The sequence below is a fragment of the Crotalus tigris genome, unplaced genomic scaffold, assembly GCF_016545835.1.
Source record: "Crotalus tigris isolate CLP2741 ecotype Arizona unplaced genomic scaffold, ASM1654583v1 scf7180000017663.5292952, whole genome shotgun sequence".
NCBI lineage: Eukaryota > Metazoa > Chordata > Lepidosauria > Squamata > Viperidae > Crotalus > Crotalus tigris.
Genome location: NW_024096550.1, coordinates 1,079,886 through 1,093,371, shown reverse-complemented (window position 1 = coordinate 1,093,371; position 13,486 = coordinate 1,079,886). Strand labels below are relative to the sequence as shown.

Sequence of the window (13,486 nt, the reverse complement as noted above, 5' to 3'; positions counted from 1 at the left end):
CGGTGAATGTTCCAACCCTGGAAGTTTTTAAGAAGAGACCAGACAGCCATTTGTCTGAAATGGTGTAGGGTTTCCTGCCTGAGCAGGGGGTTGGACTGGATGACCTCCTGGGTTCCTCCCAACTTTACTATTATTATTATTGTTGTTGTTGTTTGTTGTTGTTTTGTTGTTATGTTCTTGTTGTTATTGTTATATTATTATTATTATTATTATTATTATTATTATTATTATTATTATTATTACAATTATTGAAGCCAAAACTGTTCGTGGGCCCTTTCTGTTTTTTCCAAATTATCACTCATCCCAAAATGCTTGTTTGCTGGGTAGTATCTCCCTTCTTTCCCACCGCCTTCTTCCTTTGGGGTATTTTTTTTCCTTCAATTTAACTTGGGATTTGATCATGCCCTCTTACCTAAGTAGCATCCAGATCTGCCACTAGCAGGCTGCATGTCCCTCCCATCTCCATTCCTGGATGGGAATGTACAGAAACGTTTTCTTATTCTACACTAAATTTGAGTTTAATTGGAACATATTCACAATTCAGTTGGGGAACTAAGCACAGCCTGGTTCACTTCCTCAATTTCACAACGTTCTTCCTCTTGTGAATATCTACGGCAGGGGTAGGCAACCTTGGCTCTTTTACGACTCGTGGACTTCAACTCAGGAATTCTGGGTACTGCAGGCCACTTTAGCTGACGGTGTTCAGCAGGTCAGCGGTTCAAATCTCACCGGCTCAAGGTTGACTCAGCCTTCCATCCTTCCGGGGTAGGTCAAATGAGGACCCAGATTGTTGGGGGCAATGTAAATATATATATATACATTGCTTACTGGTGTACACCGCTTAGAGAGTGCTTGCACTTAAAGCGGTATATAAGTCTCATAAATAAATAAATAAATAAACAAACAAACAAATAAATAAATAAAGAGCCAAGGTTGCCTACCCCTAATCTATGGCACTTCTCCGTCATCCGGGTCACGGCTGTCCCAGAGGCGTTTTTTCCAAAGGCAACTGGACTTTCTTTGTTTTTCCTTGAAGTCGTTTCGCTTCCCATCCAAGAAGCTTCTTCAGTTCTGACTGGACTTTCTTTGTTTTTTTTCCTGGAAGACGTTTTGATTTCTCATCCAAGAAGCTTCCTCAGTTCTTGGATGAGAAGCAAAACATCTTCAAGGAAAAACAAAGACGGCCCAGTTGCCTTTGGAGAAAAAGCACCTTTGGGATTTCTTCCTGGGCGGGTCCATAGAGAAGACATCTAATTGCTTCCTAAGGATAGCAAAAAATATCAAGTTAAAATAGTCAATTTCTCTCTTCTCTTCTCTTCTCTTCTCTTCTCTTCTCTTCTCTTCTCTTCTCTTTCTCTATCTCTCTCAGGCATTAAAAAGATTCATTGCTGAACTCTTCATAGTCACGTCTACGGCATTTTCCCGGAAGGGGTTTGTCGTGTTATATTTTTTAAAACCTCACATCCGAGCTTACTGATTTTTCTCAGTACCATCAAGATGAAATGTTGCTTGGACTTTTTTTTTTTTAAGTTCAATGAGTTCACCCCAAAGTGCCAATGTAGCTGCTTTTGAGAACCGCTATGCTATTAACAAATGGTTTTGAATCCCATACGCTTTTTACACGCAAGGCTGTTGCTAACTGGAATCTAAAACCTGGGCCATGAAGCTGTCAGACGGTGGCTTTGCCCTCCTCACCGGAGGATCCCATCCAGATTAATGGCCATTCAGCAGATTTGCCCTCACCAAAATAGCTCTCAGGCTGCGACTCATTCAGTCACCTGTCCTTATGGGAGTCTTTTAGGATTTTCAAAGCAAAACAGCAAACCTATGCGAGGGATTAACGGCCGTGTTATGAAAAAATCCATTTAATCAGCATGGCTAATTTTAGCTTTAACTAAACCTAGGCCTTTCGTGCTGGGCTTTCCATTTAGAGAGAGATCGAAGGCACTTTGAAAAAGTAATTTTATGTTAACAGGGAGCCTCCCTAACGCCCTTAATTGGGAAAGAAGCGGAGAAAAAGGGAAAATCCTTGAGATGGGCCATTTCAGAAAGAGTCAGCTAAGCACTTTGCTCCCTTGCCGGTCGATAATTTTCTGATTGACTACTCAAATATCGTAAATGTGCCGAATTTAACTCCCCTTTGGGGACCAGTTAGAAAAATTATTCGTTCTCCTTTAAAACGTCTTGGGGAATAAGGGACACGCAAAATGATCAACTTGAGTAAGAGGGATTTTTTTTTTTCATTCAAGCATTTAGGAATGCTTTCAAAATGGGGTTTTCTGCATGTTTTTTTCGGGTGGGTTTTTATTTAAAGTAAGAATCAGCTCTTGAGATATATTTATTTTAACACTGAATCAAGCATGAAGTTAATACATTCTAACCGTATTATAACCTGTCCATTCGGAGGCCCAGCAAGAATCAAAAAGCGGTGTTCCTATTTTATTTGTTTGATTGATTGACTGATTGTTTGATTTCTAGAGCTGTCCATCTCAACGAATGATCTTGGGCAGCTTACAATTCAAAACGTGTGTTACTATTAAAAAGTTTTTAAAAATATTTAAAGCAATAAAAGCATTAAAAGCAGCAGGGAACATTAAAACATCTAATTCGAAGTACCACCAAGAACAAGGTAAGTGGCCTGTCACCTTTGTGGCTTTTTTTTTTTTTGGCACCTGATTGACTCTTCCTTGAAACAAATTAATGACAGTCTGTTGGGCACAATGCAGCGAAAGGCATCGCTTCCTTCACCTATTAAATTAAATTGTAACCTGGTTGTATGGGACCGGCTCAGCATGCTGCTGTTCCCCGTTCCTGCAAGCCATGAATTATTGTTTAACATTATGTGTGAACCCAGCCAGCTGGAAAAATAACCAAGGCTTAGAGCAAAATGTAAACCGATTTCACCCTGAAAGGACAGAAGCTCAGAAATAAAATAATGATTACTTTGTTTGTTTAATAGCGTTTGGGTAACGCCCTCTGCAAAACTTTCCCCAAGGAAAATATAAGATTGATGGGAGCCAGAAAGCTATGAACAGAGGACATCTGATGCTCTTTAACGGATGCTTCTTTTTATAAACTTTTCACTTGCCTTGAAGCAAGTTGGACAGACTTCTTTCTTGAGCCGCGATGTTTTCAAAATGAAAAATGTGGCTCTCCATTCAATTTAGCCTCCCATATTACAGGGACATAAATCAAATCCCCGGGTGTGCACGTGAATCCACGGAGAGCCACGGTGGGTTTACAGATCGGAACGCGGCAGACACAAAATGGCTCTTACCGAAAAAGGGGTGCCATCATTGCAGACTCGCTCTGCAGAAACAGGGACTGCGATTATACTGCAGGCAGCGCTCAACTTACAACAGATCACTTAGTGCTGGTTCGAGTGAATGCCACGGCGTTCAAAAAAGTGACTTATGATCGTTTTTCAACACTTACGACTGCTGCAGCACCCCCAGGGCCACGGGATCAAAATTCAGACATGTGGCCGATAATTCACCACGATGCAAAAAAGATATTGCAACTCAGGAAAGAGGGCAGAGAAGAACAACAAAGATGATCAGGGGACTGGAGGCTAAAACATATAAGGAACGGTTGCTGGAATTGGGTAGGTCTAGTTTAATGAAGAGAAGGATGAGGGGGGACATGATAGCAGTCTTCCAATATCTCAGGGGCTGCCCCAAAAAAGAGGGAGTCAAGCTATTCTCCAAAGCACCTGAAGAAGGCAGGAGAAGAACCAACAGATGGAAACTCATCAAGGAGAGAAGCAACCTGGAATTAAGGAGAAACTTCCTGACAGTGAGAACAATTAACCAGTGGAACAACCTGCCTCCAGAAGCGGTGAATGCTCCAACATTGGAAGTTTTCAAGAAAAGACTGGACAGCCATTTGGTGAAATGGGATAGGGTTTCCTGCCTGAGCAGGGGGCTGGACTAGATGACCTCTAAAGCCCCTTTCAACTATAATAATAATAACAACAACAACAACAACAACAACTGGAGCACCACTTGAACACCATTGGCATTGACAAATTCGCTATTAGTCAATTGCAAAAGGCGGCCTTACTAGGAACTGCTTCCATCCTGCGACGATATCTGTAATACCATCAAACATCCACATCTGCCTATCCCAGTCCTGGGTAAGGACTCGATAGGTAGACAAAATGCCAAATCCAGTCTGAACATCTGGCTGACTGTGCGATGATCGATAATAATAATAATAATAATAATAATAATAATAATAATAATAATAATAATAATAATAATAATAATAAACAGCCTCTGTGGATTTAGTTGTCATCAGCTAATGAACAGAGAGAGAAGTAGGGCGTTATAATAGCAGGGGTCTAAGAGGTCAAAGCAGGATCAAACTGCAAGAGCCATACTTAGCCAGTGTGATTTATTAACAAAGCATCCAGAAGGTGGCATTGTCAATTCTTATAAACAAAAAAAGCTGGTCTCTGTGTGGAAGTTGCCCTAATTTTAAAGCTAAAATGTATGAAGAGGCTAAAACATACAAAGAATGGTTGCAGGAACCATTAATGAAGAGAAGGACCAGGGGTGACATGATGGCAGGGCTCCAATATCTGAGGGGCTGCCACAATGAGGAAGGGGTCAAACTATTCTCCAAAGCACCTGAAGAAGAAGCAATGGATGGAACCTAATCAAGGAGAGAAGCAACCTAGAACTAAGGAGGAATTATGGCACGGGGTCTCCAGCTTGAGAAGGGGCCTGGACTAGAAGACTGTGTTATTCTGTTATAAATAATGGAGGGGGGGGGATTCTGTTATTGAACATAAAAGTTATTGGAACAGTTTCATAGTGTTATAACCATCAACTCCATTTAAAGACCCCTTATATACTACCACTTGTTAAAATAATAAAAGTACTTCCTTTCTCATCTATCTATCCATCCATCCTTCCTTCCCTTCCTTACTCTCTCCCTTTCTCTTACTTATTTTTCCTTCCTTCCTTCCTTCCTTCCTTTCCCTTTATTTATTGATTTTTCCTTCCTTCCTTCCTTCCTTTTCTCTATTTATTTATTTTTCCTTCCTTCCTTCCTTCCTCTCCCTTTCTCTATTGATTTTTCCTCCCTTCCTCCCTCCCTCCCTCTCTCCCTCCTTCCCTTCCCATTATTTCTCAATCTAGAAACGCCAGTGATAGAACCAAAATATTTTAATATATTTTATATTACTGATTTTTTCCTAGAAACATCATTAAAAGATACAAATGAATAGATCAATGTAAATACTTGAGTCATGTTTACAAAGTACTTTGTAAGATTACTGCCAAAGGTAACATTTGCTAATATAAGATGTCAGTAGGTAGAACTAGCTCTATTGCACAAATGTGATTTCTTTTTCTCTTCTAGGGCTCAGCATGGGTTATGCACCGTATTCATTCTAAAAGACACACAAACCACATTTATTGAATCTAACACTAATTTTGGGTACAAAGGCACACAAGAGAGATCAGTTCTCCGGGGAAATAGCATTATTATAGGAAATTAGTATTCTCTATTCCCAGTTTATCTTGATTTAAAAGGATAGTTCATGTCTTTATTTGGATAGTAACTATTAGCAGAACTATTAAGCATCTTATGATTAAGAATTTTAATACAGCTATTACTGAAAGTGTATATCAACAGATGCAGTAGCTTTTAATGTACTGCAAATATGTGGAGTTGGTATTTATTTAATTTGCATGGAAATTAATTAACATGCAATAACGTTTTATGAAGCCTAAACAGACATCTAAGAGAGAAGCTGTCCAGATGACACGAGATTAAACAAGCGGCTGTTTCATCATATTCCAGAGAAGATCACCCAAGCACAAGGGCAAGAATCCAAATTCAAGGATCTTCTGTCTTAAACCCTGTGATGATATTTTGCATAATGCGAGTGCAGTACATAAGCCATGATCAAAGGAAAGTAGTACTTTGAAACCTGACTCGCTTCCCCCAAGATTAACACTTATGAAGGCAGGAGGAATTCTGCTCTTAAAGCTGCTAATGAACCCAACCTTAAAATCCTGCATCCTGTAAATTGGACATCTCAGAAAAGGTGTTTTCAGTCACAGCCCAGGAATTAGAATATTAAGGATTAATGGCCAAGTTCAACAGGACTCTTGATGGGACACCGGATGGGTGAATGGATGGGTGAGTGGATGGATGAGTAGATGGATAGATGGATAGATGGATGGATGAGTAGATGGATGGATAGATGGATGGGTGAATGGATGGATGGATGAATGGATGGATGGATGGAAGGATGGATGGGTGGGTGGGTGAGTGGATGGGTGAATGAGTGGGTGGATGTTGATTTCCAGATCTAGATGAAAATCCAGTTTTGTACTTGATGGAGAACGGAAAAAATATCAATGGGGCTCCTTCACCCTTTTGCTTCTAACCATTTTTTAATTTGGCTTTTCTAGCCCAGGTGCTCTTAAGAGCTAAAATCAAGGAAATCGTAGCTTTGGAGTTATCAGCTGTCATTCCAAAATGGAGGCACTGCGTTCGCTTTCCAATACTTCACAACCAGCGACAGCATGGCTGGCAATTGAAGGAAAAAGAACTGTGCTTCTGGCATGCTGATGATCTGGTAATGGACACATTTAGTTGCTAGCCCAACAGCTGGCTTGTGGCTATGCAGCTAATGGACCAAAGAGAGAGAGAAATGCTCCTGAAGGAAAGCCACATGGGGCCTGTAATGCATGGCGAGACCCTTCAAGCTATGGAAAAGGCTTGCAAATCCCATGTCATCTTCAGGACCTGTTCAGGCCTTAATAAAAGGTTTTCTTGAAAAACTGTCTCGTACATCATGGTACGATTTGCATAGTTCTTCATTCAGGACATTTGGCCATTAAGGTCCAAGAAAGTTCTTGTTTAAATGTGTGGTGACTCCCCAGATACCTCTCCAGATGTCAGCTCGGAGGAGGATGAGCCAATCCCAGGCACACCTGAAGGGGAATTGGTCAATAGCTCTGAGCAGGGATTTGGCTGAAGCGCAGCTGCAGCAGGACAGCCCGGAGGCTTCAGTGGGGAAAACACACAACTGCAGCCAGTCAGAGATGACGAAGAGGAACCGCCTTCCACGCCTGATCCAAGAACACGTAGGGCAGAGAAAAGGCAGGCACAGAGAAGGACAGCCAGATTACTCATAAGGAGGCAGCGTCGCCCTTCTTGATGGGCTTCACCAGAAGCTGGCTGTGTAGCCCAGCAGACAGATGGAGGCGATGCTGGGAACAAGGTGTTCGTTTCCTAGCTGTGTGTTTTTTGATCATTGTGATTCCTGTCTCGCTTTGGATTGACATTGTGCCTTGGCTTGTGAACTCTGGACTTTTCTTGCCTCTAGGTTGTGGATTTTATTTTGCCTGGTGATTTTATCTTGTTTGGGGAACTTTCAAGTGCCTTGTGGACTCGTTGGCCATTGCTCCGTTGACTGGCATCGGTCTGCTTGTGGCTAGACTTAACTGGGACAGTTCTGGGTTTTTGGTGAAGGGAACTGCAGGGGAATATTAATAAAACCACCAAACCATGCTTGTGTGTGTGTGAGAGAGAGAGAGGGGGAGGGAGGGAGGGAGGGAGAGAGAGAGAGAGAGAGAGAGAGAGAGAGGGATAGCATAAATTGTTAATTTTATCCACCAATGGAAATTCAGCCCATTTAGGAAAACCAAATCAGTTTTCATATTCTTCTAGCGATAAGCAAAATGAAATAAAAACAACTTTTGTATTAGCAGTTGGTCCTTTGAGCATAAAAACTGACTTTAGGAAAACTGTTTATTGTGGCAACTGTGTGAGCTAATACAGAGAGGTGCTTTCTTCCCATTTTATTTAAGAGTTATGTTTATTACTTTATTCATGCTGGGAGATAAGGACCGAGGTGCCACGTTACCTCATCCCACTGATAAAGAGACCGTTTGAACCAGGGGAAACGGTTCAAAATGGCAATTGCGCAGTAGAAAATACGTGCATTTTTACACAATGGCCACATGTGTTATCTAAGCGGATGTAAATTTAAAGGTTCTATAAAAAGCATCTCTTCTCGTGCTGAATGGATCGTCCTGTCATTTAGCCATTCAGTAAAATTCAAAAGGACGGTCCATTTAAGTGCCATCGTTCCCAGGAAGATTCCTTTTAAACTGAGCCGGAGATAAGCTGCGATTTTCTCCACTCTGCAAGCATTTTTCAAGCAGAGCCGCAAACTAATTGCAATTTAAGATTGAAAAACTACCTTTCTCTCTGCAACCACGCTGGCTTGACCGACGCTTCGGTCAGCATCCCCCAAGAGTAAGTTGCCTCTCTAAGGCAGGGCTCTTCCACCGTGGCCCTTTTATGACTTGTGGACTTCAGCTCCCAGAATAGAATAGAACAGAATACCAAGATAGAATAGACTATAGAATAGAATATAGAAGGGGAATAGAATATAGAAGAGGAATAGAATAGAATAGAATAGAATAGAATAGAATAGAATAGAATAGAATAGAATATAGAAGGGGAATAGAATACAGAAGAGGAGTAGAATAGAAGAGGAATAGAATGTAATAAGAATAGAACAGAATAGAATAGAAATATGAAAATAGAATAGAATAGGAATAGAACAGAATAGGAATAGAATAGAATGGAACAAGAATAGAATAGAATAATGAAAATAGAATAGAATAGAATAGAACAGAACAGAACAGCAATAGAATATAGAACAGAACAGGAATAGGAACAGGAATAGAATAGAAGAGGAATAGAAGAGAAGAGGAATAGAATGGAATAATGGAATGGAATATAGACTAGATTAGGCTGGCAGAGTTGGAAGGGACCTTGGAGGTCCTCTAGTCCAGCCCCTTGCTCAGGCTATACCATTTCAGACAGGTGGCTGTCCAGTCTCTTCTTAAAAACCTCCAGTGATGGAGCACCCACAGCTTCTGGAGGCGGGTCGTTCCCCTGGCTAATTGCTCTGACTGTGAAGAAGTTCCTCCTTGACCAGTTCCCCCCCCCCCCGCTGCTTCTCGTCCTCCTGCTTTCTGGGGCTTTGCAGAAGAGCCTTTTTCGCGCCGACACCCCCTGCACGACGCCCGGCCCGCCCTGCGCGAAACTCCCGCCCGCAATTAGCAAACAAACAAACAACCGGAATGGAACCGGAGCGCCGAAGAGAGCCGCGCGCATGCGCCGAGCCGGGAAGAGGGGGGCGGGGCCGCGGAGCGCCGCGCATGCGCGCCTCCTCAGCCAGCCAGCCAGCAGGCAAGCAGGCAGGCAGACGAGGGTCGCTTCGGCCGGCCTGGATGGCGGCCGTTACCGGCGGCGTGGGGCGGCGGCGGCGGCGGCGGAGGCGCTCGGGCTTACCTTGAAGGGCGGCGATGGGGCTGCAGCTGCTCCTCCTCCTCGTCCTCCCGGCGCTGGTGGAGGGCGGCGTGGCGGGGCTGCCCGCCGGGTGCAAGCAGGACGGCGGCGGCGGCGGCGGCGGGGGTCGCCCGCGGGGCAGCAAGGCCCCTCCGCCGGCCGGGGTCTCCTCCGGGGAGAAGGTGGTGTGCAGCAGCCTGGCGCTGGCCCACGTCCTGCCGCCCGGCGCGCTGCCCGAGAGGACCGTCAGCCTGTGAGTAGCCGCGCCGCGGGGGGGGAGAGGAGGAGGGGGCGGCCCGGGCACAGTGCGCATGCGCCCCCCGCGCGGGAGGCCTCCCCCCGCCCCCTCCCGTCCCACCTTTGTCCTCGCGCGGCGCCCCTCGGCTCCCTCCCGGCAGGCGGTCCTCGACTTGCGGCCGTTCGCTTAGTGACCGTTCGGGGCGGCGGGTGCCTTTCTGGGCCTGGTAGGGTAGACTGCACTGTGGACAGCGCTTCAATTCGTTGTGAGATACACAACGACAATAAAGGTATTCTGTTCTCTTCTTTCTGGGCCCAGGTGCCCCTTTGGCTGCCTCCTTTCAGGCGCTCCTCGCTTAGTGACCATTCATTGCCAGTCAGCCCAGGAGCTTTCTTTCTGGGCCTGGTTCCCCCCCTTGGTTCCCTCCTTTCAGGCGTTCCTCGCTTAGTGACCGTTCAGTGCCAGTCAGCCCAATAGGTTCCTTTCTGGGTCTGGTTCCCTCCTTTCAGGCGTTCCTCGCTTAGTGACCGTTCAGTGCCAGTCAGCCCAGTAGGTTCCTTTCTGGGTCTGGTTTCCCCCTTGGTTCCCTCCTTTCAGGCGGTCCTCACTTAGTGACCATTCAGTGCCAGTCAGCCCAGGAGGTTTCTTTCTGAGTCTGGTTCCCCCTCCCTGCAGGTGCTCCTCGACTTAATGGCTGTTCGCTTAGTGACCGTTCCAAGTTTCACACCGTCTCTGAAAAAATGGACTTACGGCCAGGTTGCTTCCCTCCAGCAGTTTGTTTAGTGATCATTCAGTGGGATCCTTTCTGGGCCCGGGCTCCTCTCTTGACTCCCTCCCTGCATTGCGGTTCTCGACTTACAGTGCTTCGCTTAGTGACCGTTCTGAGTTTCACACCAGCTCCTAAGAGGAGGGGGCCGGGGAGGTGGGCTCCTTGCTGGGCCTGGGTCCCCCTGGGCTCCTTTCCTTGCCAGGGCTGGGATGGGGTTGGCTTTGCAGACTGGAGCTCTTGCGCTTCTCGTTACTCTTCGTAGTAGTGTGGCTTCCTGGAGTTATGACGGCGCTTTGTCCCGATTGCCCCCCCCCCCCTTGCAGGCACTCCTCGACTTAAGCAGCAGTGGTTCTTTTACTGGCCATTCCAAGTTGCAACGGGTGACTTGGGACCGTTTTCCACACTTAACGGCCGCTGCAGCATCCCGTGATCAAAATTCAGGATGCTTGGTAACTGGCAGGCACAGGTATCTGTGGATTCGGCTTCCCCCCCCCCCCGCTCCCCAGGCTGTGGGTGCTCCATCACGGGAGGCTTTGAAGAAAGGTCTGGACGGCCACTGATCTCAAACGGCATAGGGTCTCCTGCTTGAGCAGGGGGTTGGACTAGAGGACCTCCAAGGCCCCTTCCAGCTCTGTTATTCTGTGGGCTGGAAGGGAGCCGATTCCTGCTCTCTCCTTCACCGATTTATGCCCATTGGGCCCTCTGCAAAGGCTCTTGCTGTCTCCCCTGCTGCTATTAATCTGCTGCTATTTGATGCCCTTTTATACCCAATTTTATCCGTATAAAACGGCAGGGCAACAGTGGATACATTTTTTTTTTTTTTACTAATACAGGTAGTCCTCAACGTATGGCCACCCCGAGCCCAGAATTTCTGCAGCAGCCCTGTGAAAAATGTTCCTAAGTCAGTTTTTCCACTGGTGTTGTAAGTTTGAGCGGTCGCTAAATGAACCATTGAAAGTGGCGGTACTTTGGATTCCTTTCCTGGCTGGATGCCCAATGTGACCCTTTGCCAAGGAGGCAAACAGCTCTGGCTCTCCTGCCTGCCCGATCACTGCCATTATTACAGGTAGTCCTCGTTTTACGACCACCGTTCTGTTCAAAATTTCTCCTGCTAAGCAAGACACTTGTTAAGCGAGTTTTGCCTTATTTTGTGACCCTTCTTGCCACACTTCATGACTTTTCTTTGTTAAGTGAATCACTGTGCTTAAGTTAACACGGTGGTTAAGTGATTCAGGATTCCCAAAATCTGAGCCAGTTGTCAAAACATCTAAATCTCAGGGATGCGAAAACAGTCACGAGTCCCATTTTTCGGTGCCATTGTCACTTTGAACGGTCACTAAACAAATTCCTGTAAACCGAGGACTAGCTGCACTTGATTTGTTTATTCAGCCTACATGCAGTCTTTGTCCTTTACCAAGAAGGCAGGGCTACTACGATTACGATGCCGGCTTTTGTTATGTTTACCACCGGTGGGAGTAGTACTATCGCCTTCCATTTCTTCGCTTTACAAGCTCGCCTTCCTTTTTTGCCAAGCACCCCAGAAGCAGGGGTGTGCAGTGACCTAATTATTGCTGTGACTGTTGCTGCTTTGTTCACTTACTTGGTTTTTTTCCTTGTCTTTTCTCCTCTGGCAGGTACCGAGAAAAGCTGTCCTAATTATTGTAATTAAATTTTGTCATCACCAGTGCTACTACTATTACTTGGTTTATTTACAGTAATTGCGATTGCCGTCCTTGGTATTTCCCACATTCAGTGCAAATATTCAAACTTGGGACATACCACTTCTGACTGAAGTGCGAGGCAGACTCAGATCTGTTTCTGGTTAGGTTGAAGGCACTTCTGGAAGATGACATTAAAATGTTGTTTTTATTGTGGAGATTATATATTAATGGCTGCTGGGTTTTTGTGCTGGGTTGGAAGACTTTACTACGTTTTAATCGTATTATATATCATTTTTTGTATTGGGGACCATCAAGAATCCTCTGGGATAGCAGTTGTATATAAATATAAATAAGGATTGTAATATGAATCCTTCATACTGGTATAGTTTCTTTGGCCCAGGACCAAATATTCAAATAAAACTTCTGTTTTGTTTCAGTTGTGTGCCACCCACATTCTACTATACCATTGTACAATAATTCTCTTCCCTTGTCTAACATCCCGTTCTGCTTTTTTTTTAAAAAAAAAACAACACTTTAGTGCTAGATAGACAAACTCTCTTGTTTTACTAAAATGTTAACCTATTCAAAAAGACTACTATCAGAATTGAGAAATAATGAAATTACTTACGAATGCATAAAACTTCATAAAACCTTAAGATTAAACAAACATTAATCTTAATATTTAAGAATTTTTAAGAAGTAAGCCTCGCAGAAAAAGGGGGAAGCGGGAATTATAGTTGCCTGTTCTTCTCCATTATTGTTAGCCGGTAATAAAAACCGTCCTATATGCATTTGACTTGCTTTTCAATGTAACCTTTATTTAATTTCCCACATGGCTGAAAAAGTTTGAAGCAGTTATGTGCCGGGGCAGTTTATCTGCCTTATCAAAAGGAAGGAAGTAGACCTAATATTGTGGAGAACAAGAAGGCATCATTTGTATAGACCTGGCTTTATGATCGCACTGGTAGTCCTTGAAACAAGAGCTGCCAGTTAATTTATATTAAATTTGGGCATTTGTAATTTCCAAGTTAACATAGCTAAGTGTCGTCATCCCTTGGACCTTGGTCCAACTCCAAAGCAAAATTTACAGAGATTTATACAAAGGTGGCCAGTTCATAGAAGAATGATAGATTAGATAAGATATCGGACAAATTGGGGACAAATTGTTAGGGCAAAATTGGGGCCATCAGGGAGAAGGTGGATGTCGGAGGCTTCGTTAGAGAGATTGAAGGTCAAAGGCAAGTGCAGAATTGAACGGAAGCAGAAATGTCAGGTTCAAGAAAGGACGACAGCTAGTCTTCCACGGACAAACGATCACTTTAATGACTGTCCCAAATTGCGAAGGACGCCCTCCCCCCCCCCCACACACCGAAAGGCTACTTGTGACTTTTTTTTCAAAGTTACCTCAGCCACACACTTGGCAATCCCATTTTGCGCACTGGGCAGCTGACTCAGTTTTTCCGGACACCTGACGGTGATTTGTGACAGTTT

General features: G+C 44.5%; 2 protein-coding genes across 8 annotated transcripts in view; one reads left to right on the top strand and one right to left on the bottom strand.

Moving 5' to 3' along the window:
* Positions 1–9,466, bottom strand: part of LCTL (lactase like) — an 83,191-nt gene extending 73,725 nt beyond the window's left edge. For all 6 annotated transcript variants that reach the window (XR_005555868.1, XR_005555867.1, XR_005555866.1 and 3 more), the window contains exon 1: positions 9,331–9,466. The gene's annotated coding sequence lies outside the window, so the exon portion shown is untranslated. The remainder of the gene's footprint in view (positions 1–9,330) is intronic.
* ADGRA3 (adhesion G protein-coupled receptor A3) overlaps positions 9,215–13,486 on the top strand; it is a 31,530-nt gene continuing 27,258 nt past the window's right edge. The window contains exons 1-2 of one of the 2 annotated variants that reach the window (XM_039335906.1): positions 9,448–9,580; positions 11,168–11,400. In XM_039335906.1, coding sequence (XP_039191840.1) covers positions 11,324–11,400 — 77 coding nt within the window. In that variant the 5' untranslated portion in view covers positions 9,448–9,580; positions 11,168–11,323. Of the gene's footprint in view, positions 9,581–11,167; positions 11,401–13,486 lie in introns of both variants that reach the window. The other variant, XM_039335905.1, reaches the window with a different exon arrangement.